Genomic DNA, 26,791 nt, shown 5'->3' on the forward strand with positions numbered 1-26,791 from the left:
CCCGATGCATGCTTATTCGCGGATCTTTGTTAATTAAAATCTCAGTAACTATTGCGAATCTAGCAAAATGGTATAGGACTTTTCACCTCAGTTTTATTCCTTCTACCTGCCTACGAGAGATGTTAAACCAATTCTGGGACACCCTGTATATACACACACACATATACTCCAATAGGCAAATTGTGAAAATATTGCACAAAAATGGCATAACGCAACAGTTTTGTTAAAATAAAATTTTGTAAATAATATTTGTCAAAAATGAGAAAAGAGTCGTTATGCATTTTCCATAAGTATATACATGAATTAATTTGATTTTATCATATGCAATCATATTTCTACATGTTTTAAACATCACATAGGGTGAAAGACTCAATTACTGTCACCCTGAGCTATTTTATTTAAAATATTAAATAAATCCTAAAAAGGTATGTATGAAAAAAATTTAACATAGAATTTTAAGTGCAATTAATATAATAAAAAATCCAGCACTTAACATTCTTGTCTCATTTCTTTTATTTTAGGGGTGACAGTAATAGAGCTCTCGCATCGTTCTTTTTTAATTATTAAATTTATAAATAAAAATAGAGATTTTGAGAGACGTATTATTTTTTTCTTATATTAGAGACATTGAATAATACCAGATAAGAAGAAAAACACATGTTTTTGATAAATAAATAGTAAAAACAATTCACTAACGCCAGGGTTTATCATTCAGGTGATACTAATTAAGTCTTTTACCCTAGCTGAAATTTTTTCTCAATTATTGAACAATTTCTTTTTTTAATTTAATTTTGCAAACATACTGCTAAGATGATTTGCCATATCGTTATTGTTTTGCCAAAATAATGTTTGGAAATTAATTTTGCAAACAGTTACAAATATTTTATAAAAGATCAATATTTTTTTTACAAATATTTTATAAAAGATCAATATTTTTTTTACAAATATTTTATAAAAGATCAATATTTTTTATCTATTTCTCAAAATATATTTACATAATTGCAAATCATAATTTTCATGCAAGATTTTGTCACATAATTTCATAAATGTTTTCCTATTGGAATATATAATATGTATAATTATACAAGGTGTCTCATTTTAACTTTTGCATCGAAATATCTCTAAAAGTATAAAAGATATGGAAAAATGTTTCAAACAAAAGTTTTATACATAACATAAAAGTACCATTGATTTGATCTTTTCAAAACACTATAATAAAATAATTTTTCAGTAAGTACTTAGCAAAGTAAAGAATATCCAATAAAAAGTGAGGAGTTTCATTTAAAAACTTCAAATTAACTTTGCCTCGACCTTGATAACGCCCAAGGTAACATCAATGGTACCATCTTATGTCGCCCTCGAAGTCATAAAACTTTTGTCTGAAATAATTTTTCGTATCTCTTATACTTTTCGAGATATTTTGATGTAAAAGTTAAAACACCTTATATATTATATATTCAATTCGATTTATAATTTATTTTTGCTCCCGAAAGTTTTGTTACATTTTCAAGCGACGCGGGGAAGATCTACTTTACGCATTTTTTTTACAGATCTTCGTTTGCGGTTTTTGACGTTACTCGCCGCGGTGGTTGCCGGTGTTTGCAGTCTGGTCACCGCCCGTCAATTCGGCGCCGGTGTGTTAGAGGACAGTTTCGCGTCCCGACTCTCCACTTATTACCGCACGTCCGCGCAATTCATGGCTCTTTACGGACTCCTCAATTTCTATTTGTACACCATGGCGTACGTTTATGCGCCTGCGTTGCAACAGGTTTACGGACAACGTGAGTAAATCGAACGCAAATTTATGTGTTGCGACGATATTATCGAGCATTTTCTCTTATTGCAGACTCGTCGATAACGAAAGACAATCCCTCGTTCTCGATGTTCAACGATTCGGAGGAAGAGGTGATATATGGATCGGATGAGGACAGTCGGCGACCATTGACTCGCGCTCCGCGAAATGCGGAGGACAGCGACTAAGGGCCTTAAAACGAAGACTTGTCGTATAATATTCTGTGTTAATTAATCGGAGAATAGATTCGTCAAACGAAGAAATCAACAATGAAAAACGATTTTGATTTGCTCATCAGTCATGTTTGCGCTCCTGAGTAATTGCAGTTATACTGCCGTATAATAAAAAAAAAAAAATTACAAAAAAGGGGCAAACTAAAATCACACAAAGTTTGTTGAAAAATAAAATGTTGATTATAAATGAGAATTCTGTCAGGTGTAATTAAAAAAAAAAAAAAAAAAAAAAAAACTGCATATAACACACGTAGGTTGCTCTGAAAGTTTTCGCAAAATGGCATTAGGCGTCGTGTCACATCAAAATTGATAGGTGTTATTTAATTTCACATGTTTAAATAGAACTTTTGACATATCAAAACATTCATTCAGTCGTGAGACGTGTTCAAAGACGCTCTTGATGCTTCCGAAAAAACAATTGAATTTATTATGAGAAAATTTTCGTGCAATGGTTTTTTACGACTTTAAGAAGTCGCTACAGAATAATAGACAAGATGCTTCAACGATTTCATCGCGAATAAAATAGTACGTTTATAATACCCTTCTTGGCCAAATGGCTGAAGTATAAAATAAATTTAAAAAAATAGTACGTTTATAATAAAAAAAAAAAAAGAATTTTTTTAAACAATAAATTAATTTCAAAAATTCATTAAATGTTTTTATACGAGTGAGAAATTTTATTATGAGGAAACTTTCGGAGCAACCTACATATAATATACATAAAGTTGTACATAAAATATAAATATACACATAATGATGTGAATTTGTGTATTGCATGTAGAAATAATTGATGAAAAGTATTGATGAAAAGAGAACAATGAAAAATGACAAAAATAGGAACAAAAAAAAAATAGAATAAGAAATTTGAAAATTTTATTAATTAATTGATATATACTTCTGAGAGAAACGATTGTAAATTATTAATATTTATAAAATACTCAGTTGTTTTAATTTATCTGTACATTTTTACAACGTATAATTAAGTGCAGCAAAAACTTTTGCTGCCAAAGATGAGAAGTATTCTTAACTTGCAGTTCGATATTGTTGTTTTTTTTTTTTTTATATACATATCGTAGAAGAAAGTATAGTTGATATGTTTGCTATTTATGACGATACCTCTTCGATGTCGATTTTAAATATACTATTCGCGATCAAATCTGCGAATCGATATAAAAAAAAGAGAGAGAGAGAGATCGATAAGAGTCCAAATGTTATGTTGATTATTCGTAAGATATTATAGTTTTTATACGAAATGTATTTAACTATTTGGTATATGGCAAGTTTAATACAAACAATATAGATGTATAGCATATACCTAACATTACTCAATAAATGTTATTAATTCTTAAAAAAATATGCGCGTATATTTACAAAAATTAATATAAAAATGCGTGTTTTATACTTGAAAGAGATCTGCTACACATCTGAATCACGTTTGTCTAAGAAAAGATAGTGATCATTTTTTGTAAAAAAAACAAATTGCTCGCGCTCGATCTATCGGACTCACAGAAACAAATTTTACAAAACTGCAATTCGTAAAAATTGCTTATCAATTGTCAAAACGTATCGTTCTATTATTATACAACGATGACATATATATATACACACACACACACACACACAAACTTAAAAATTTATCATGTACGAAGAGATGTTGAAAAAAATGTAATACCTTGCGTTACAATAATAGCTATTTCTTATCACTGTTTACATGTTACATGCTATGAATGCTTGTTACATTACCTAAATAAAGAAATCATATGCAAACGTTTCTGTACTGTTTCTTTTTTGTCATCTTCCTTGAAAAATGTCCGATATAATTGCAATTGATTGCTCATATATATAATATGTACAAAATGTTGTCTATCTTTTTTTTTTTCTTAAGAGGAGATAGGAATGAAGTACACAGGAAATTGCCATTCAATGTATGGTTTTATATCATAATGTTATTACAGAAATGGTATTTCATAATAATTAAAAGTAATAGTAGTTTTTATTGGTGATCACTCACACGGGATGTGCCGACGGATTGACCTTATCGCGACGCCATCGCTTCTCTGGATATCGGCGTTCACGTCAATCGAGACGCGCACATTTTTTATTTTCTTTTTTTTTTTTTTTGTTCAATTACATATTTTTTTGCATCAAATCTTCCCTTTTTCTTTATTATCATTATTTTATCATCATACATAATGGAAAAAAATGTTACATTTGTACAGCCATCATATACATGTTACATTTAGAATACCGTTAATCCACTTTTTTGTCTCGTTAAATGTGTGTACAGAGAGAGTGTGTCATGTGTGTTCTTTCTTTTCTCTCGGTGTCTTTGTGTTTGTGTATGTGTGTGTGTATCTTGGCGGTGGATATGCCTACTTAATGAGAGTGAAACGCTATTTAGTCTCAACACAAACTACCAGCACGGCTCTCTGCATCGTACATGATCGATCACTAGGAGGTGCGTTCGTTTTATTACCGATAAATCCTTTGTCGCGCGGAATTCGGAAATTGTACTTTTGTTTACGTTAGATTTTTCTTGCGTTACATTGTGTTGATAAATTAATAACGAGAGAAAGAGAAATATATATATATATATGTATATATATGTATATATTTATACACAGTTAAATATATCAAATTTCACACGTACGCGTGTGTGTTTTTACTCAACATACATTTAGACTACACTTTCGGCCTCCTAATAACAATGTAGATCGCCCTACGTGCAATTTGTATTAAAATCTAGAGTGTGGCGCGTAAAGAGAGAGAGAGATGACAATAAATAAGATCTAAAAGTAGATAGGTATTTTCCGCTGCGTACAAAAAAAAAAAAAAAAAGACAAAACTCAAGCAATACGAAAGCAATACATGTATGCAATTATCCGTAAACGATTAATCAATACAATAATCACTGCATCTACTTAGTCGTAAAATACGTAGCCGTTTGCGATATATATACGAGAACAAATATTATTTTATCACTATACTCAAGTGTATGTATAACCTTCCTTATTAATTGATTATTTGTAACTTCAATTACTTCATTAGTTGCAACGCGCGGCAAACCGCTAAGACGCGATACTAAGAGATAATAACCTGATAGATCTCTAGTCCTCAGTGTGTATATGTGTGTGTGTTACGTGTGTACGTGTGTGTACAAAATGCAGTTACATTGTTGCGACTTTTCTTTATCATAAAGATTGGGAAAAAAGAATCGAATTGCGTCAAATCAAAAGTCAAAATAAAATAAACAACGCTTTTTTACTTGCGTAGAAAAGAAAAAAGTGTAGAGTAATCGTTTCCGATACAAATAAGCAAATCAGTAAACGGATTAAGTTCGAACGCATATAGTAAGACGATACATCCAGACGACGAAGTCAGACACATAAACGTTAAAAAAAAAAAAAAAAAAAAAAAAAAAGGAGAGAACAAACAAAATCTCAAGATAAATCAAATTGCAAGTCGAACAGAGAAAAAGAAACAAAAACAAAAAAAATCAAAACTGGAACAAAAATTGTCCACAAAAATCATAATCGATGAAGTATCTACTTTTAGCATTGTTCAAATAATATATAAATTTCTTGTAACATGATATTTGAAAATTTATGAAACATAACAGCCTTTTATTCATCGGATATTTTTACACATAAAAAAAACCCCGACTTTTTGTAAATTTGTGATCGTGTAAGTGGTTTTTGTCTTGTGTGTTTCGTGGAATGGCGGGTTAACGAAGACTTCATCCACGCTATTTTTAATTGTATTTATAAGATTGCCTCCGAAAAATGCTCTCTCGTTATTTCGTATTCTTTTTTTTTTTTTTTTTTTATCGTTAAAATGATACAATGACGTTTCTTTATCTACTTGCACTGTTCTGCCTGTTTGTAAAAAACATTGTCGAAAATGATCCTTTTTTTTTTCTTCAATGGCTATTTCATCGTCTCTACGTTCTATACACTAATATACAAGTTATGTGATTTGCCTTTTTTTTTTTTTAAATCCGTATGCCTGTCCGTTTCACACGTTTATCTAAATCTGCTAATTGGAATACACTTCTCGCAGCTGTTTTCTTCATTTTTTTTTTTTTCCCTCTTTATTTCCCTCTATCGTGTGTCTCAGACGGCATCACTGGCCCGTATATCGCCGACGGTACTCTGGCGAAACAAATCTTTCGCCAAGATTGTACGATTTATCACATTATGTAATCGAATTTGATTGTTTGATAATCGACCGACACTGTTATCATCAATAATTTCTATTATTGATATTAGGAATTTTTTTTTTTCGAAATTTTCGCAACTCATTTATTTTCGACATACAATAAATTTTTCGCAGACGTTCTTCGCACTATAAGAGCCAGCGATGGATACGAACAGTGTTACGCATATATATATATATGACATATATCAGACAAATATAATATATATATACGAGATATTTATATATATATATTTAATATATACGTTTTAGTGTATATATACGAAATATATATATACTTATAGTTAGCCCTGCGATTCCGTATTTGTTGTGTGTGTGTTATTCGCGTGTGTAAAAGCGAATGTTCAGGTGAAGAGGAAAGAAAAAGAAGAGCGTGAATATGAAATGGATGAGAATAGCGCGCTACTGTACATCAGTCTTAATATCAGGGCGCACCATTCCCGCTGATGTTCTCTTGCTTTTATCTCTTTGCGATTTTTGAGTACTGTCGGTCTCAAGATAAAACTCTGACTGTGTGTGTGTGTGTGTGTGTGTGTGTGAACGCTTTTATAAAAATTATCGAAATATTTTTTTCAATAATTAAAATTATTAACAAGAAGAAGTATTGATTTCAAAGAGGATCTTCAGAAAATTGCAATAAATAACAACAAATGTTATTTCGCGCACATGAACAGAAAAAAATATAATATCCAAGTATATCAATCAATTTCTATTCGCGAAAATGTTGTGTTTTAAGAATCAGCAAATTTTTTCCCAAGATTGACAGTATTCGCGAAAAGGCTCCGAGGCCTTTTGTTCTAGCAAACAACTGTTCATATACCGGCGCCGTGGCAGTTGAATCCAGTGGGTGTGAGATGAACATGGGCAATCGATACAAATGTCAACATGTCATTTTGTTTTTTCCCGACTGTCTTAAAATTGCACAATCGCCATTCGCAAGTATGCGCATAGTGATATATTGCGTGTGTTTTTGTATATATGTTGGTATACGTATGCGTGAGAATACATATTGTGTGTGTCGGTGTGTCGCGCGCACGCATGAATATAAATGAATGTGACGAGTGTGTGGGTGTGCGTAATGCAGTCGTATGTGTGTTTTGTCTGTATATGTCTGCAAAGTGGGAGGTCGCAGATCCTTCATATATATATGGTACAATTAGCGTGTAGTATTAAAATCATATACAATTGTTACAATATTTAAATAGTATACTTATTACATATACATATCATATATAAGGCTTAGATATACATATACAGATATATATATGTATGCATATATTTATATATATGTATAATCAATATTTATAGGGCTGCTTAATCTGTTGCTGTCTTAATGCTTTTTAATGTCCCGGTGAGGAAAACAAAAAAAAACAAAAAAAAAAAAAAAAAAAAAAAAAAAAAAAAAAAAAAAAACGGGTGCGGTTTTTCAAGTTGTTTTTGCAACTTGATTATTATACGAAGGATTAGACGTCAGAGTGACAGAAAACAAAAAATCGACAATCGAAAGAGGAGAAAAGAAAAAAAACCAGTGGAAAGGGACGATCGAACAACTTGCAATACAAATGGTGGAAAAAAAAAAACCGAAATATATAATGGAAATCTGTCAACACTGTATGTTCAATGAATATCGCTATATACGAGTTCAATGATCAATCAATCTAGGCGTTCACACGTAATGTTCTCTTTTTTCACTCTTCTCAATTTGTTTATGCACAAAGCCGCGTTTAGATTGCGCGGGCGCAACATTATTGATAACAACATCATTGACAATACATGCTGTCACACTTTTTGACTCATGTTAACTCACGAACTGTTCCCGCTTTATGTTGTCAACAACAATGTCGCGCCCGTTCACAAACGTATACAATAAATATATGATAACATTGAAGCTTAGGGATGTATTTAGAGTTCCTAATGATAAATAAATAAGAGAGTGAAGAAGTAGGCATAAATATGAAAGCCGATACTATCTAAAGTGCAAAATCACACACTGGATACATGGTCTAAACTCTACTAAAATATCTTTCTTACATTAAAAAAAAAAATTTGATTTTTTAAAATATGACTTCAATATAATTCATGTTGTATATATGACATTTAAATATCAATAAAAAGGAAATAAATACGTTTCGTGTATATAGCGATATTTCATTTACACATAAAATTTTTCTCTTCTTATATTTAGTATATTAAAATTTTCGGACATGTACTGTAGTAAAGTAAGTCGCTTTTTAAATATATGTTTGCTAAAGGTTTAACGTAGTAACGCAACAAAAGCATATTATAGCAAAAATATTACAAAATTTACAATACAAAATTGCGCAAAATTAAGTTAATCATTTCGCTCTTTATTTTTCTTTCGTAGGCGAAAGTTTGTCGAATTTTATACGGCTTACATAATCGCGATATTCAAGACTGCGTTATTAAAAACAATATCCAATAATTTGAAAGTTTTCCTGCCTGTGTATTTTATATATATATACATATATATATATATATATATATATATATGTATATATATAAAAGGAAAACGAAATTTACGCTAAATTAAATTTCTACACAGAACTCAGTCTCAACGCAATTTTGTAAATCCGATCTCAGAAGTAATTAATTGAAGTAATGACTGACAAAACGTACAATAAAGCGAATAAAGATCGAATAGAGATCGTGTGTTTTCACCGGTCACCGTTCTTTTCCTATCTTTCTTTCTTTCCTTACACACAATAATCGCCTTTACTCGTAAGAGCAGCGTCTCATCAGAGAGATATCGCATTTTCGCGCTATATAAAAAATTTACACTATTTATAATTAAAAGTCGATAAGAAGTTCTTTTCCTTTTTTCCTTCTGATACAATAGGGAGAGCTTAAGTAGATATAATGACGACACAGCGCTAGGTAGTGTGATTTCTATTCCTAAACGTTTATACCAAAAATTCTCGAGAGGTACAGATTTTTTTTTTTTTTTTTACCGTTAAAAACAGAAGGAGAGGAAGAAAAACTCGTGTGACAATAGGAAAGATTAATGAGAAATGTACTTTGAAATACGCTAAATCGTATTTATAAATGTATTACATAAATGTATATCATCCATCTTACATGCGTATATGTATATATGTATATGTATATATGTATATATGCATGCGCACATGTGCATATATGTATATACTTGCGAGAATGAATATACGCATATACATATATTTACATATGCTTAGCACAATTAGTAATAGCGAAAATGAGTAATCAAATAGAGGAAAAGGGGAGTCGTTAACCAAATAATATTCGATAGTAATGTGTATATAATAGCAATAATACAATATATCATAATGTAATATATAATAATAAAAAGTAATAAAAGTATATATGTAAATGTCCATATTCTTACGTTAGTTATTAAGACAAGAGAGATTTTGAATTCGACTTTAGCTTTGCATCGTTTTTTGTTTGTTTTTTTTTCTTTTTGTTTTAAACGTCTCTTCTCATTTTTTTATTTATATAATCCTTGGTTTCTTTATGCGCAATTCGACATGTGATTGATGGATCTATTACAGATGAGACGCGGTTTTTGTTTCTCGATCTTTAATTTACAGATGACGCGCGCACGCGATTATTACACGGATGAAGGAACTATTATTTTTTTTTTTTTCGTCACTTTTCCTTACATATAAACACGTTTTACATGTTTCGTTTGCGTTTTATATTTATATAATTCGCTCCGTTTCAACGGTGTATACACAGGTCATGCGTCCTGTCGATTGAGGATGAGGTGGCGGTTGGAATGTCTATCTATGTCAAGAAAGTGTTCTTCTCAAATGTACGTCTCGCCTCTTTATAAATGTGTCAGTTGTATATTTGTGTGTGTGTATGTGTGTGTTTATGCACACACATAAGTATATGTATATGTGTGATACATTTAGCTTCGACCGAGCGCGTATCTCTCAGCAATTTTCGGAAGAATCGCTACTGCAAAACTACAAAATTTACATATCGCAAGTGTATACATTGTATAAGACTATTTTAATATCGACGAAAACTAAAAAATCGTCGAACAGTGTTTTTATTGCCGTACATTAATCCGCCGCCATCCATCCTTAACGACAATCTAAATAAGAGCAATCATCGCTTCGAATAAGGAGGAGAAAAAATAGAGTGAAGAAAAGAAAAGAGAAATAGAGAAAGAGAGATAAAGAGATAGAAGGTACTTAGGACAATTTATCAATTTCTTTAATAAGTCGATATTTACAATACTTACAAAAAAAGCTACGTTCTTCCCTCTTATTACTTTTTTTTTATATCTTTTATGTATAGAGTCATGTGACCGATTAACTTATTATTTTTGTCGATTTCCACACGTTTAAACATCTATGTCAAAATATTATACATCGTGGACAAGAAAAATGATTAACAATAGAGAAGTTACTTATCAAAATTTATCTAAAACAAAAAAAAAATCCTGATGTTTAAAAAACTACTTGGCCGTAATCTATCATTTTTTTTACGAAAACGTGCGCGCGACCCTATTGAAAATGGCTGAGTGTGCGCTCTTTTTTTTCCAACCGTCAGTCTATAATACAAAATTGAAATGTGTGTGAGATGTAGTGTTTCGTGAATGTATATATATGTATAGTATCGGAACAGATAAAAGAGGAGAAAATGGCGCAAACGGATTTATAGATACACGTGTGTTGTGCACGAACTCCTGATGCTTGCTTTTTCAAGAACGCGTTATATCATTTATACAATGTACAATGTTCTTTACTTTTTACGTTCCAAGAACGGTAGCTGCAAATTATTTAAGGGGAGATGGGAGAAAAATCATTATTTCTGTCTCTATATATATGTATGTATATATATATTTATATATGTATAAATGATTTTTTTGTCCTAATGGAATTCCATGAAAAATGTTTATATCTTACAATTGGATCTCTTGGCGGAAAAATATGAAACTGGATGGGGGGAGGGGAGGAGTGTAACTTATCGGTTAGGATAGCAGCGTTTTTGTTTTAGAACGTAAATCATATTTAAATATTTAATATAATTAGTAGTTATATTTTATAATACATAATATTCACAGACTCCGTCAAAAGTAGGGGAAGAAAATCTCCCGTGAGAAATAAAATATTTATTGAATTTTCGGTCCTCGCGTATTTCGGATATTCATATCTATAATACACACTTGTTATTTATTTATATCACAATTTACAAAATTTAAGGATCTCAAGAGGGCTCAAGGGGCAGGGGATGTGGGACAGTGGGGAAAATGAGAAAGAAAGGGAGAAAGAGAATAGGAAAAGAAATGTTCCTTGTTGCGGAAGCGACGTTTCAAATAAACAAAGGAGAATTGCGCGAACACAAATTTTCTCACTTTGCTTAATTGTCTCGTCTTTGTCTTCTTTTCCCTCCGTATATATCACGTTAATCATTCTCAAAACTCAAAAACAGAAAACGAGAGAAAAAAAGAATTAGCATTTAGAAATCTTGAAAAGTTATCTTGATCTTGCGATATGTAAAAATAAAAATAAAAATAAAAAAAAAAAAAAAAGAAAAAACCGAACAACGAAATAATTGCTCTTTGTGTGAACGTTCCAACTAGTCTCAAAAGACAGATCGGTGGTCAAGGTCAGGTCCAGTTCAGGTCCAGGGTTTTCGGTCTCCCGATTTTCCTTTCTATGTCAAACCGCTCTATGCTACATTTAAACATAATCTATATAACTCCTAGACTTCTACACTTTTCACGTTTTACCTTACTCTCTCGTCTGCGAAACTTGGTCGATCGGGTGCATACCGCGCGTTAAAAATAATACTAAAGCAGCTGTGTGTAAAAGAGGAAGCGACGCGGTATACGCGAGATCTGGAACGTCACACATACAGGCGGCATGTGTGTTTTTTTTTTTTTTTTTTTTTNATATGTGTGTGTTACAACCCTCGTACAAGTCGATATAAATGCACATGCAGCACTAAGATCTAACCGTCTAAAAGTCTGTGTTTTTTTTTTTTTTTTTTTTAATCTTATCGCCTTCATAAAAGCTTGAATATGTCCGCCGAGTACAATCTCAACTAGCCGCGCTTTGTCTATTCACCATAGTGCTCCGCTTTAAATTTACTCTTTACCGAAAGATGGAGCTCTAAATTTTTAATTACAACGCATCTAATAATCCAGCGTAATTACCTTTCACGATAATCTAATAATCAAGCGATTTCCCTCTTTAAAAATATTACGAAAGTTTTATAGATTTTGCGCGACGCAAGACTGCCAAAACGCATACAGTGTGATATTAACGTTTAGCATAAATCTAAAAACTTGCCAATCGTGAGAAACATCATTTAGAAACCCGAAATTACAGCGTAATTTCACACTCAAATTTAAAGTGTAATTTTACACCCGTGTTACATATTGGTAATGCAATATCTCTACGTTCGTGTTACTCCTTCGCGCGGAGGTACTTGCACGATAGAAAAATGCATTGCAAACATATCTATCCTTGTGTCTACAGACTGTTCTTTCGTGTATAGTATATATATATTTTTCTTAGTTACCGTGTTCTCGTAATGTCCAGGGCCCCGAAGAAACCATATTATAAAAAATGTCGACTTAACGATTGCAAAAATTAACAAAAAGACACATATGTTAACAAGTCGTTCGTGAGAAACAATGTCCGAAGTTTCTCCACGCGCAAGTTACATTACTTCTTTGTTTTTGTTTGTTTGTTTTTTTTTTTCCATCTCCGAAAGCACAGGACAGAACGAGAAAAAAGAACGAAAAGAAAAAGAGGTTTATCGTAACTCGTTATTCAATCGATACAACAGATATCGCTAAGATAAAATAAAGAATGCGACATGTGTGGAGGTTGTGGTTTTGCTTGCCTCTTCTTTGTGTAATTGTTTTCTTCTCCACGACGAAGATAGAGGCTCCGTGCGCATGTTTATAAAACTTGCGGCGATGGTTGGCTAGACGTCGAGACTTGACTGGACGCTGCGGATGCGGGCGGCCCGATAGGACCGAGATCGCTGCCTCCGCTGTTTGTCGACGTACCTGATGCTGTTGCTGCCACTCCCATTGCCGAGGCAGTTTTCATGAAAAACTTCTCCAATTTGACGATAATGTGTTTGCCGTAAGTGTACTTGCGTAAACTTCCCAGATGCGGACGAATCTTATGCATCAGTACCTTGCGTTGCGCTGGTTCCGCAACATCAATCATTTTCTGTACGACGTAGTTGGCATACTGATCCTTCATCATAACGTTCAACGCACTGAAAAAAACAAAATAAATATATATCATTTTTTACTTCAATAACACTGAATCACAATTCTTGTTAACGTATTGCGCGTTAAATTGCACTCACTTGTCGTTGAAGCCGCAGACTTCTTCAATCAATACAGCACGTTCTTGTCTTGTAGCATGAGTCACGCATTTTTCAACCACATTACTCGCAAATTTATGCTGGGAGAGAACAAGCACCTTGCCTCTAACACTGCTGATCAATTGTGCTTTATCTTCCGGCTTTCCATGCTCTGCAAAAGTAATTTTATTTATTTATTTTATTTATTTTTAATCTTTAAATGTTATTATACTCACATTTATGACAACAAAGCAAAAGTAAGAATAACGAAACTGTTTACCTAACACATGTTGTATGACGTAATTGCCATATTGATCCTGAATCAGTTGGTCAGTAGCGGCGTGTAACTCTTGCAGAATTCCTTGAGTTTGTTCGGGAGTGCAGTGTTCGAGAATACGCTGTATAACTCGACAACCATACGGATGAGTACTTAGAGAATAAACTTGTCCTGCGAATGCCCCTATTACAAATTGCAATGCTCGGGGTTCTACGCACTCAATACATTTCTGAACGACGTGATTTCCATTTTGATCTTTTACGCATTTCAACACGTGCCCATCTAGCTCCCGCACGATTTCCTGTTGTTGTTCCGGTCCGATTGATTCAAGTGCTTTTTGTATTACTCTGCAACCGTACATCTGCAATGCTAACGGCAGGACATGTCCGCGAACCTAATTTAAACAAAAAAAATCAAATAAATATTTGATAAAACATAATTTTAATTAATGTAATTGTTTAATAAATCAGATTGTTTCAAGTGTAATCACATTGAATCAGATGACACGCAAATGTCTCGTCATGTGTAAAAATTATAACAAAAATGGCTGTGAAGTAGATGTAATTTTAGCCTGACTTATAATTTCCTCAAATTAATTTTTCGTTATTATAATGAGGTATATTTACCTTTTGAGCAAGTGTCGATTTTTGTTCGGGTGTCCCATACTCAAAGAACTTTTGTATGACGTAATTTCCAAACACGTCTGTCATGAGAGAATAAGCAGAAGCAAGAATTTCTTGAAACACGAGCTGTTTCTCGCTAGCCGAAGCTCGTTCCAATTTCTGCTGAATGAATCGTGAGCCATGCTGATCTTGACTAAATTCAACTATGTGATTAGTCAAATCACGAAGTGTAAGACTTGGAAATCTGAAACCAACACGTATAATTTATTAAATTATTCAGCTATATCACGTTGTGATAAAGATTTTAATTAATGACATCTAAAATAGAATCTCTATCACGGTGAGATTGTGTAGTGTATATATGATTTTTTTAATATACAACGTATAATATTGAAATTATTTACTTTTACGTTTTAAACTGTGATAAAAATTCTTCTCTTCCTTTTATCCAATATAGAAATAAAGAGTTTTACGTATTTCAATTACCTGTTATTTCGGAAATCTTCTAATAAACGAGATCTTCCTCCAGCATTCTTGTCGTTGATATTAGTGGCGCCACCACGGCCAGGTTTTCCTACGAGATTGGGAAACAGAGAGCTACTAGAACCAAACACTCCATTTGCTGTAAGACCAGGGACTGCACTTGCACGGAATTTAGCTTCGGCACCGGGAGCCGCTGACACACGACTAGCTCCTCCGACAAGACCACTCAGGGATCCTCCTAAAGTTGGTGGTGGTGTTAAAGACAATCCCAGAGGACTTGGTGACGCAGTGACTGTACCTGCATAACCAATTGAAGACACTTTGTTAAGTATCGTAGATCTTATTTCTTTGTAATATATTCAAGAGTAGCTTTCCACTTTCAATATAAGTTTATTTTAAACAACAGGTTGTGTCTCTCACTTAATATGCCAAATTCTTTGCTCAAGTTTGGAGTCAATTTTTTCTTGACAAAAATAAACGACAGCAATTATTTGCAGCAATTTTTTACAATTGTATAAATATTACATATATTATTATAAATAAACTTCTTCAATTTTTGAATATAGTTACGGCTGCCTTTTTGCACTTGTATTAATACACAAAATTAAATTTTCTTTAAACTTTAAACTTGTAAAACTGTGACTTCAAGTAATTCACTAAAATACTAAAAAAATCATTGATATCTAAACATATTCATCAAGTAAAAATCGACTTCAAAAAATGTCCTCAAATTGTACGAAAACAAGATATCTAAGTATTTGTACTTAGATACACTCGATCTATACCTGTACCTGTATCTTTATTCAAGTACTCTTTGGAAGAAGTACTTGTATCTGTAGTATCTGTTAGATACAATCTGTCCCAACCTGTATCTAGGTACGTATTGTCCCAAATTCCTGTATCTAGAGAATAGAGATCTTATCTCACTGATTAGGAAACAATGCACTGTACATTTGGTTTTTGTTTGTTTTTCTTAATAGAAGCAATGTACAATGTATAAAGGCTACATCTAGTCCCATAGTGTGTTAACGTTAAAAATCGTTTTACGATTTACATACGGCACATCTAGTCTTTTTTTTTTTTTTAAACCAGTCGTCCTTGCAGCCGCTTATTCATTAGGACGCAATATAGTTTATACATATGTAAGATTTAATTTAAAGAAAAAAAATGTAGGCGTTATATTCCTGTATATATAGCTAGAGTTATGTATAGAAAAGCATGTGTACAAATGAAGTACAATTATATTATAGACAAAAATATACAACATAGATAATCAAGCGTCTATGGCGATTCCGAGTTGGCCGTGTATAAGCATGTAAAACGGTATCCTTCGAATTCTCAAAAATGTGTGTTTTATTGCAAGCGAACTTACGAAAAGAGAACAAAAAAGCCGGTATCATTCTCGACACGAAAGTATGACGAGAGATAAAGTTACTTGGATTTTTGTCTTCGTTGTTTTTCTCCGTATGATGTATCCGTGCAATGAGAACATACCGTTAGATGCCCTACACACTGTACATCGGAATACACACACAACCAAACGATTCTTACCGAGGGCGCCGTAACTCTGAGGCCACTTTGCCCGGCTATATTCCAAGCTTGGGCTGAAGGCTGAAGTATTTCTATCAAAGGAATCTCGTCTGCCAGTTGAAGATGCACCGAGTCCTAAACCTGCACACAAGACGGACACCGTCATCTTTAACACGAGTTGCTCGAGAGCAACCACAAATCGAAACCTGTATTAACTTAGCGCCATCACCGTTGCAAAAATCAAGTTCAGTTATCCAGTATCGCATAATTAGGTGCTAATTACTTTGTCACTTTTTTTATTATTCCTTGTGTCTCAAAATTTATTGCTCCGTCAGTTTAGAGGTTTTCTAAATTTGTTTTCTAAGCTAAGAGAATGCATAATAGCTCAACGACATAACTCATTTCTACTAACGTTGACATCAATTTCTCGCGAATGTGGTAAAGCAATAAATTCAAGACAGTAAATTAGCATTTGATTGTACGACAACAAATATTTACCTCGATTTTTCGATAGTGAGATGCTATATTAATATCGACAGGTGATATATCAAACATGACAATAAATGCTACGAGAGACGTGACGATACCGATTAGATCACAATAATAAACAAATCGACACAAACGCTCTACTGGAAAAGACACGTCACTGTGAGAAGGATGACTATGTTCAACACAAGAATACAAATTAATTAGATTGTGTAAAAAGCATGCAAATAGCTTACATTGTTTTTCTGTACATGAAAAATTCTTCGTACACACCACCAATATACACAGTCGAAAGGAAAATTCTCTCAGTGTTCTCAGGAAAAAACGCTTGAGAGTTTAAAAGAACATCTTAAGAAACGAATATCTCACGTTTCACGATAGCAAAACAGCGTTTTTGCCATTGCTGAGAGAATTTTCTTCAAACGAGATCGGTGACGACCGAGGAGGATCAAGCGCGTTCACGATAATATACCTGTGTTCTGTAGTTGGGCAGGCGAGCCCAGTGCTCCGAGCGGGGAGCCGCCGTATCCTAGTGCCGCTAAACCCGCGGCAAGTCCCGATCCTTGCTGCTGCGCCTGTTGCACTGCAACTGCTTGAGCTTGCGCGACCACTGCCGCTGCGCTGCACGCTGCCAGACCTGCACCAAAAGCCCGCAACCCATACGCGCTCTCTTAGTCGTCGTAAGTGTGATTAGCGTATGTTACCGGACCTTACACCGTCTATAGAGAAGCCTAGCGGTAGTACACATCACGCACGCACATTCGCACTTATGTTCCTTTATTTCTTTCTCTTTTCTTTGTTTTTTTTTAGTCACAATGTTATCGTGCCGGTGTGGCGTGTTTTTTTTCTTTTTTTTTTTTACGCGTATTTACAGGAAACAGACAAATTGACAAGTTTGACTGTAGTAAACAGTAGAGCGATCGTTAACAATAAAACGTTAACAATAACACGTTCTATCATATAAACTATCATAATCAGACGTTCGTAAAATATAAGTCATGCATTTACACACGTAATACACGACGACGGGGAAAGGGGAAGAAAGATCTTTACAAGATGTTACACACATAACTTTACAAGGCTTCTTACAAATATATGTTTATACAGAGAAAACGATGGCAGTGTGCTAGATTCTATAGATTGCCGATAGACGTACCGAGACATTCGCCGGGTGTAGCGTTGCTGTGTGATGTCGGAGTCGGTTGAGAATATAGGTTCGGCGGCGGCGGAGCCGGTGGACCCGGTGGAGGTTGAGACGGAGCTCTGTTAACAAGAACCGGCGCGGGACTGACCAATCTCATTGGGGTCGCTGCTGAACTCAAACCGCGCACTCCACCCATGACAATCGAGCCGTTCTGATCATAATAAGCTGGTATAACTTGATACTGTCCCTGAACCTAAGGAAAACAAATTAATTCATTAAAATATCAATATATATATATATAAATTTATATACAAAACATACAAATATCTAACTCTTTTGACTATTTAACAGCTGATTTTTGACAACTTAAATTTTTGAACAAGATAGCGCGCTAGTGTTGTACATGTATTTTTGTTCGTAATAAAGTTTGTATTCTCATCTATGAAATAATATGAGTGATATTAAAAAAAAAAAAAAAAAAAAAATTAGCATGCACCTGATTATAATAAAGCTGACTGTAAGACAAATATAAATCTCTTGTATAATTTGTGTCACAATTGTTTGTGATAAAAGGAGACATTGTAGTGATTGTTGAGTCATCAGGAAACTGTATAGAAAAATCGGGTGTCTGTAACAAGTTCAATCAAAGATTTGATTTTATACATTTGCGAATAAAAAGAACGGCTGCAGACATTTGAAACATTTAATCGTGAGAGTACGTTAATGTTTGTCTAAAATTACTAAAAAAAAACTCTGTTTATATCAGTTTCGTGTGTCTGTAACACTATGTAAATACAATATATATATAACTAGTCGTGTACACATTTAATTTTATAGGTCAAGAATATATATATCACGAATGTCGCCGCACTCTCATCTTTTTTGTCTACTTGTTACTGTAGCGAAATATTCAGCTAGATTGAAGAGAACAATGTGGCAACTTCTAATTGGCACAATGAGCTCCCCTCGTATACGTGAACTACGGGACCAAGTATCATCGGTTGCTCGCAGCACAGACGAGCGAGAAAATAGCCTTTACAAAATTAGAAACATATGTAATTTATACTACGCGCTAATTCGTAAGCTTTTTGTGTACGCTGTCGTCACAACAACAAAATTTAATTCTTTTATTTAAAGATTTAATATTGCAACTTTTAATGAAAATAATTTATAAGAAAAATAATTTTCACAAGATATATAAAATAAAAATGTTTAAAACACAGCGAAGAAAAGCGAATCTCCTTCTTTCTACGTACACATTTCTCCGTGTTTTATAAAATATAAAACTGTAAAAAAAACTTAATCCTAATTGTTTTATTTTTAACATAAATTTTTGTGTAATTACTTCTAGCAGTGGCCAGCTCACCGTCTGTGCCAGATTGTTCGCGGTGTCCTGCGCGGCGGCAGCCGCTGCTGCTGCTGAAGAGGGTGTAAGCGGTCGTCGAGGTGGTGGTGGTGCGGCTGCTTGTGGCGGAGCTTGCGGCAACAATCCAGCCGGATAGACCCAGGGTACAGATCCGACCCCATAGTACTGCGGGACCACTGGAGGTGGTGCGCCAGCTATTAACGCTCCTACGTAAGGTTCCTGACCGCTGATAACGGTGTACGGTGCCGTGGGGAAGTTTTGTTGCTGCTGCTGCTGCTGTTGCTGCTGCTGCGCTTGAGACGCAGCGAGATACTGCTGTTGATGTTGCTGCTGATGTTGCTGCAGCAATATTTGTTGCGGTGTTCCCTGAGTTTGACTGCGAAACAGTTGCTGAAAACAAAAAAAACCAACAGACACATGAGTGACGACGCAAAGATTCTTGGTTAGTGATGTAAAATGTTACGTAACAAAATTAGTTCGCTCTTTTATTATTATCACAATGTTTGGTCTTTATATTGTAGTATTTAAATTATACATATTGTTGTTATACATATTGTTACACTGTTATACTTAAATAAGTAACAAACATTTGCGTCCTGGAACATTATTATAATTGCGTATTACAGAGAAATCTTATTACCGCGTGAAACGCGTCGGATAAAATAGCCTTTCGTCTTCGAGGTTTGATGACGACATCGTGTTACGGGAATATAATCATGCGACTCGAGTTTCAGCACAAGGATCAAGGCCGACGAGCTGACACGATGCCGACGCCTAGAAGCGGCGCAAAAGACAACGCGATGTTTAAAGCCAAGGAAAAGACGACCGAGGTCTCTTCCTCCGGTTGGTCTGGGTCGACGACCCCCCGCGGACGTTCACCGACATGCGTTCGCCTCTTCACCGGACCGGTGAGATCGCTGTGGACTTTTTAATTGACCGACAAACCTGCTGTGATTCGGTGCGACGCGACGTAAAATAAAAACCGGAATCAAGCACGAGAAATAATCGAAAATTAATGTATTGTTAAAAAAAAAAGAAAAAAAAAAAGAAAAAAAATGAAATAAAACTCTCGTATTAATTTATTCGATATATGTAAAACTCATTTCTTATTTGCTTTTTCCTATTCATCCTTAACCGAGTATTCATTCCCTTTCCCGATGACAGTCTCGAGAGGTTTCCCGCGTGAAAAAAACTCGTTGCGTGGACGAGAACCGAGCGTTTGTCCATCAAATTAAATCTTCGTAATTATGTCACTTTTCAAATTAACAAAACAAAAAAATTTCAGTTCAGTTATTTTACCATATCATAGTCGAGACTATTAAAGTAATGAATATAATTTTCAAATGCAACTTTTGCGATGTTATCTTGTCTCGCTCGGCTAACATGAGATAGCGTGTAGACGTATTAAAAGCGAAACGATCGATAAATTTAATAACATTATCTAACCGAGTTTCCTCGGCCTTCAAACTTTGTAAAAGTCCAAAAATAAATAGAAGCGCTTCGACCGTACGCGGATGAGTTTCTTACACGAAGCGTAGAAAACTTAAAACCATTCACGACACGCTCCAGCCCTAAGAGGCAACGATGCGTTTCGGGTATTAACCTCTTCCGGAAACAGCTCGAGCTTGAGCCAAGGCCATAGTTACACTTGATTGTTGGTCTACCGCGAACACGAAAGTCACGACAAAATAACTTTATTTTCTGCTGACGGATATTAATTGACAGTTAATTTTTTTTTTTTAAATCTCGTTATATGATACACACACACACCTTATTATACTGATATACATCTTATTATTCTCATAATTAAATTGACGTTTTGTATAATATTTCCTTCCTCCCCCCTCTCCCTCCCCCCTTCTCTGCGCATCTACGCGTTCCATATTCGTATTAACGCGCTCTAATGAAGTAACTGTGGAAAAAAAAAAAATCATCTTCAGAAAAATGCGGTATAATAAGGAACATTACGTAGCAAGATGAGCACGAGCCTGTGCAGATGCGAACGGCTCATTAAGGTCAGATATCGTACGCGAACGTTTTTTTTTTCTCCGAACGCTGAACCGTTAATCAAAGAAGCCTCGTCATCGATTGAGACTACACGAACTAGTATGGCGCCGAAGGGACGATCATTAAAACAGTAATAGTCTATTTCAATAGTCTATTCCCCGGCGAGTCTGTGTTTATCCCATCTCTTTATTTATTTAATAGAATTGTTATCCTATCGTTCGGGACGAACGATGCACTCCGCTTTCAACACCGCTGCGGAGTTGATTATAATAATCAAGTCGTTTTCCTTCGCGTTATTTCCACCTTGTCTCTCTGATCACAATAATAAATTATTTTTATTTTAACAACAATTAACATTTTTTACTTTTCTGACGCGAGACTTTTTTTTTAAAGCGAGATATTAAATGGTGCTATAAAAATTTACTCAAACGATTTTTCCCTTCATTGACACTCTCTCGGAAAAACTCGCGAAATTTTTTATTGCGACTAAAACAAATGGAGGAAATTACGGCAACTTCGCGTAGAAACGGAGCAGAGTCCGTCGAAGTGTTAAAAAAAAAAAAGAATAAAAACTGGGTGAAGCACGTCAAAAGGTGGAGCGCAGCCGATTTCGGACGGGGAGGGCAAACAATGGCGTGGTGCATTGTCGTGAGTGAGAAAGGGGATGAGGTACATTCCTGGAAATGTGAGTCACTGCTGAATATGTAAGGCTTCTCTGTCGACGACGATCTGCGAACTGATCAACAATATGGAACCTTTATTCCTTTGCCGTAAAAATATCTGCTGCGATTTCTGGCCCATTTTTATTTTCGAGAATGCTTTGACAAAGTTGAAAATCCTAATTATATTTCCTCCGAAGACTTTCTCTTTATCTTAACTTCATATAAAATTTCTTTACAAGATAAAAGGCCCAATTGCCGCAACCCTAAGCTATTTCATTTAAAATACTATAAAAACAAAAAACTTTTTTTCATATTGTATGTTACATATGCAATGTAACCGCTCCCCTCTCTCCTTTAAATTAGAGATGCCACTATTAGGTGACAATAATAGAGCTCTCATATCGTTCTTTTTTAATTATTGAATTTATAAGTAAAAATAGAGATTTTTGAGAGACATTATTTTTTGTTTTTTATTTAAATAAAATATTTTATTTAAATATTCAACGAGCTTTAAACATAAATTTGTTTTTCTTATATTAGAGACATTGAATAATAACAAATAGGAAGAAAAACATATGTGTTTGATAAATTAATAATAAAAACAATACAATGACGCCAGAGTTCATCGTTCAGGTGACAGTAATCTTTCACCTTATATGAGGTTCTTCTATGAGTAGTGTAAAAACATATCCGCGAATTGACGTACCGATGTGAATAACACATAAAACGATATTCAATGCAAAGTCTTCGCCGACTTAACACATCGAAAATGCGCATCATTAATTTTAATGGACGAGGAGAAGACTTGCCGCGAAGAACTTTCCAAGCGGTGGGAGGAATTGTGATTTATTCTGCAGTGAAGAACGGAATCAATTACAATATATATATATACATATATATATACATAAATTCCATTTGTTTCCCTGGCAACATATCATTCTGTAAGAGTAATGAATAGACTCTGCAGACTTTTTCCTACACTTGTCCGGATACACTTTCACTGATCAGCGATAGCCTACTTGTTGTCTTTGTTGAATTGCTATTTGCACTCTTCTTCAGCGAGCGCAAGGAATCGCATTATGTCGAACACGTGTCAGTGCGTTTCCGCAATTTTTTTTTTTTTTCTCTTCTCACGGGGAACAGAGACATCTCTCCTCCCGCGCTTTCATTCGTTTCAGTTGAATTTCATTCCGCACCAACACAAGACGTATGAAAGCGAGGAGTTTTCCGACTGGCAAAAACAATCACAACAGATCGAATAAATCTGACTTTTCAGATCGCAAACAAAGTGGAATGGCCAATGATATAAGAAAGATTAAGAGAGATATTCCGTTGTGCTGAATTCCTCACGGGTCAGGCGCACGGAAACGAGTTTGAGAGTGATGGAAGTTCGACGACCCTCTCTCTCCTTTCTGCGCGCCTTCGTTTGCTTTTCATAACCATGTGCTTTAATATTTATCGCCGGTTCATCTGTCGTCGCACGTATGTGTATATATATATATATATATATATCGGGAACGATTCGATCGCGGTCTACTATCGATTCGTCGTTTTTTTTTGTTCGATGATCGACTTCCGTTAACGATTTCGTCTGTCTCCATGTCAGAAATTTTATATATTTACTACAAAGCGATAAATCTTTATTCTAAATTTAAAGCAAAAAGACGTATTTTTCTGTTTACAGAATACATTAATCCTTTCATTTTTTTTCTTTTACCAGTAAGTATGTAAAACGCTTTATAACGATCAATTTTTTTATCAAGTTTATTTACGTGGAACATATTCGTCATTAAACGTTCTTTATTTTTTTTTTTATCGACTGCAGTGTGCATTAGCATGAGCTAATGCAATAATAAAAACGCATAAAAACCTGTTTACAAACGGTTTGTATACATTATGTAAGTTTATATGTACGTATGTGTATGTATATATATATATACTATATATGTAAAATTGACCGCGTGTAATCCGATTCACGAAAAGCAGGTCATCAATAACAATACATAATGCATGTCATTGATCTCGCAGCCTTAATATATGCATTTATCGTCGCATCTTATCGCGCCGCATTGTCACGGAAATCGTGAAAATTAGTAAATAAAATAATAACGCGGATGTGTTTTTCGCGTACAATTGAGATCGCGGCATGCCTCCTGAACCGTAAAACAACGAACGAAACACAATTAAGTTAGTAGTGAACTACTTTCGTTAGCGCGAGCCACTAGAAACACTTCTGTATCATTGTAAAATTATTGAAGTTATTTTTTACGCTAATCTTGTTTTATTTTTTTTTTTTTATCGTAGTATCGAACATTTGAAGATATCTTTACTTGATCCTGAAAGTCGCGTAAAAAGTGATAATGCTCCGCGAAGACATGGCGCGTCTCCAAAACAAATTTATGACGATCTCGTTGTGAATTAAAATTTTATTCTCTTCGTCACCGCTCTAATGTGCGGACGGCTTCACGTTAAAATATCGATACGTCGCACGGTTGTAATATATACAACGAAATCCGGGCTCGGTTCTATAATTCAATGTTATGAAAGTTTCGTCCACTAGTTCGCGGGTATTACTCGCTTTTGCAGTTGCATAAACGCTTCACCGCCATTCCGCACCGAAAACTCAGGGTCTCGGTGCACCGTCTGCGTGTCTGAAAGCGAACGAGCGAGCTTGTAACGGAAGAACAGTTTGGGGACGATTTAATTTGTTCGTTCATAGAAGCTAAGCTTCCAACAATAAGTTTTCTATATTTTCTGTAATTTACATTATTCTTCCATTCGCAAGTTTCTTCGCGACAAATCTATTATATATAATTAATATATAATTAGAGCAGTCTAATTAAGATAAATTGATAAGCGGAATACAACAACAACAACAATTTTCTCTTGTCTCGTCAAATAAAATATTTACACCTGTATGTTTGCAACCGTCTGACATTTGATATCTGGTGATTTATCGCGAGAATAAAATTCCGCTTTTACACAAAACTGCAAATAATCAAAACGATTGTTTCTATGTAAGAAAGGAAAACAAAAAGAACATTAAATCATAATGCGTATCGTGAAATCATCATAACTGACGGTCGGGAAACAGGCGCGCGACATTATTTGCGAAAAAATTATTTGCGTGAAATAAAAGTATGACGACGACAAATCGCGGCAAAAGCCCGTTACTTCACCGCTCCGGAGGCACCGTTAGCTCACCTGACTGCGTGTACGGAATATACAGGGTGCTACGGAGAAAGAGGTCCGTCTGCCGTTCTCAACAAGCAAGCACCTATGCATCGCAATGTCGTGTCGTTCAACTTTACAGCCGTGTAACGTGACGCAAAGAATGCGAAAAATACACACACACACACACACACACACTCTCTCTCTTTCTCTCTTTCTCAAACTGTATCATCTCTTTCCTCTCACGTATTCCGGATGTATCGATATATATGTGCATAGTGCGCAACGACATACATGTAGATCCGTGTTAAAACACGGTCTACGTACACCGGAAAATAGAAAACAATTGACAAGCTGTATTTGGGGCGACAACAAATCTTCTGGCACAAGCGAAGAAATTATACACGTGCCTGGAAAGTGTTGTAGCCTCGGAAACTCTGCAAAGCCTCGCCGTGACGAGAGAACGGGAGAGGATTTGAGTTGCATTTATCGTGACAAAAGAGGTCAAGGGTCAAGGTGCGGTTATATGACGTTTTTTTTTTTTTACGGATTCGATGAAACTACAAATGCAAAATAACCGTCTGTCTCTCTCTTTTATTGACAAGAAACAAAATAACCGACATTCCCGGTCGTTAAATTGATTTTATTGTATAAAAAATATTATTTACAAAAATTAGCTTATTAAAATCGTCTATATAAAATAAACGTTTGCGAAAAAACAGAAACGATATGAGTGCAAACCTAACTTTATTACACGAGAAAAATTGGTAAAAAAATTGTCAAGATTTAGCCGAGTCACGAACTCTTTGGTTTATTCCAACGTATATCGATCGAGATATCGCTGACTGTGCACGACCGTATTACAAACAATTGAGAAGCCAATTTGGTCGCGTTTTTGAACCATATAATATTCCACACGAATCACACACAAGAGTGAACGTCGCGTGATTTAAATAACGAGTCGTCGCATCAAGCAGCTCTCTATTTCGTGAAGGCAAATTGTTAATCTTTAGATCGCTAGAATTTTAAAATCATTATCGCATAACGTCATATGGCGTCATACCGGCAGGGGACGAGAGCGGAAAATAAAAAAAAATTTTTAATTCATAAAATAAAGGTTTTTAGAGTGAAGATTTTTGATGGTGTTGATAACGTTTTTTGTGATCAAATTCACGAAAATCTATATATATGTCCATATACATGTATATACGTACATACATATATATATATATACGCACACATATATCCCTTCAGTGTCAGATATGGGTCTCCGAGACCTACTCAAAAGTTTTAAACCGGTGTCTCTACCAAGTATTAATTTAGCGCAACATCTGAAGACCATGAAAAAACACTTTAGGACCTTAGACAATGATAGAAGTAGTTACTCTCAATTGACAGCGTTCTTCGTTTAATAGCTTTGCGAAGTTTGAAGTGCGAAAAGAATCTGAGAGACCCAAGTCT

At 34.6% G+C, this 26,791-nt stretch overlaps 2 protein-coding genes across 11 annotated transcripts in view; one reads left to right on the forward strand and one right to left on the reverse strand.

The window, feature by feature from the left end:
* LOC109858582 (transmembrane protein 181) overlaps positions 1-2,877 on the forward strand; it is an 8,637-nt gene extending 5,760 nt beyond the window's left edge. Inside the window, exons 12-13 of the mRNA XM_020435992.1 lie at positions 1,551-1,781; positions 1,847-2,877. Of these exons, the coding sequence (XP_020291581.1) occupies positions 1,551-1,781; positions 1,847-1,980 (365 nt within the window). The 3' untranslated portion in view covers positions 1,981-2,877. The remainder of the gene's footprint in view (positions 1-1,550; positions 1,782-1,846) is intronic.
* Positions 2,878-12,145: 9,268 nt separating this feature from the next.
* LOC109858586 (pumilio homolog 2) overlaps positions 12,146-26,791 on the reverse strand; it is a 73,686-nt gene continuing 59,040 nt past the window's right edge. For 5 of the 10 annotated variants that reach the window (XM_020436001.1, XM_020435998.1, XM_020435997.1 and 2 more), the window contains exons 11-20: positions 19,470-19,880; positions 18,137-18,377; positions 17,453-17,617; positions 16,516-16,635; positions 15,756-15,866; positions 14,968-15,262; positions 14,485-14,725; positions 13,862-14,252; positions 13,585-13,753; positions 12,146-13,491 (exon numbers count right to left, since the gene is read on the reverse strand). In XM_020436001.1, coding sequence (XP_020291590.1) covers positions 13,164-13,491; positions 13,585-13,753; positions 13,862-14,252; positions 14,485-14,725; positions 14,968-15,262; positions 15,756-15,866; positions 16,516-16,635; positions 17,453-17,617; positions 18,137-18,377; positions 19,470-19,880 — 2,472 coding nt within the window. In that variant the 3' untranslated portion in view covers positions 12,146-13,163. The remainder of the gene's footprint in view (positions 13,492-13,584; positions 13,754-13,861; positions 14,253-14,484; positions 14,726-14,967; positions 15,263-15,755; positions 15,867-16,515; positions 16,636-17,452; positions 17,618-18,136; positions 18,378-19,469; positions 19,881-26,791) is intronic. The other 5 variants (XM_020436002.1, XM_020436005.1, XM_020436004.1 and 2 more) reach the window with 5 other exon arrangements.

Source organism: Pseudomyrmex gracilis, unplaced genomic scaffold (assembly GCF_002006095.1).
Source record: "Pseudomyrmex gracilis isolate BER0280 unplaced genomic scaffold, ASM200609v1 scaffold_213, whole genome shotgun sequence".
In the NCBI taxonomy this organism is placed as follows: domain Eukaryota; kingdom Metazoa; phylum Arthropoda; class Insecta; order Hymenoptera; family Formicidae; genus Pseudomyrmex; species Pseudomyrmex gracilis.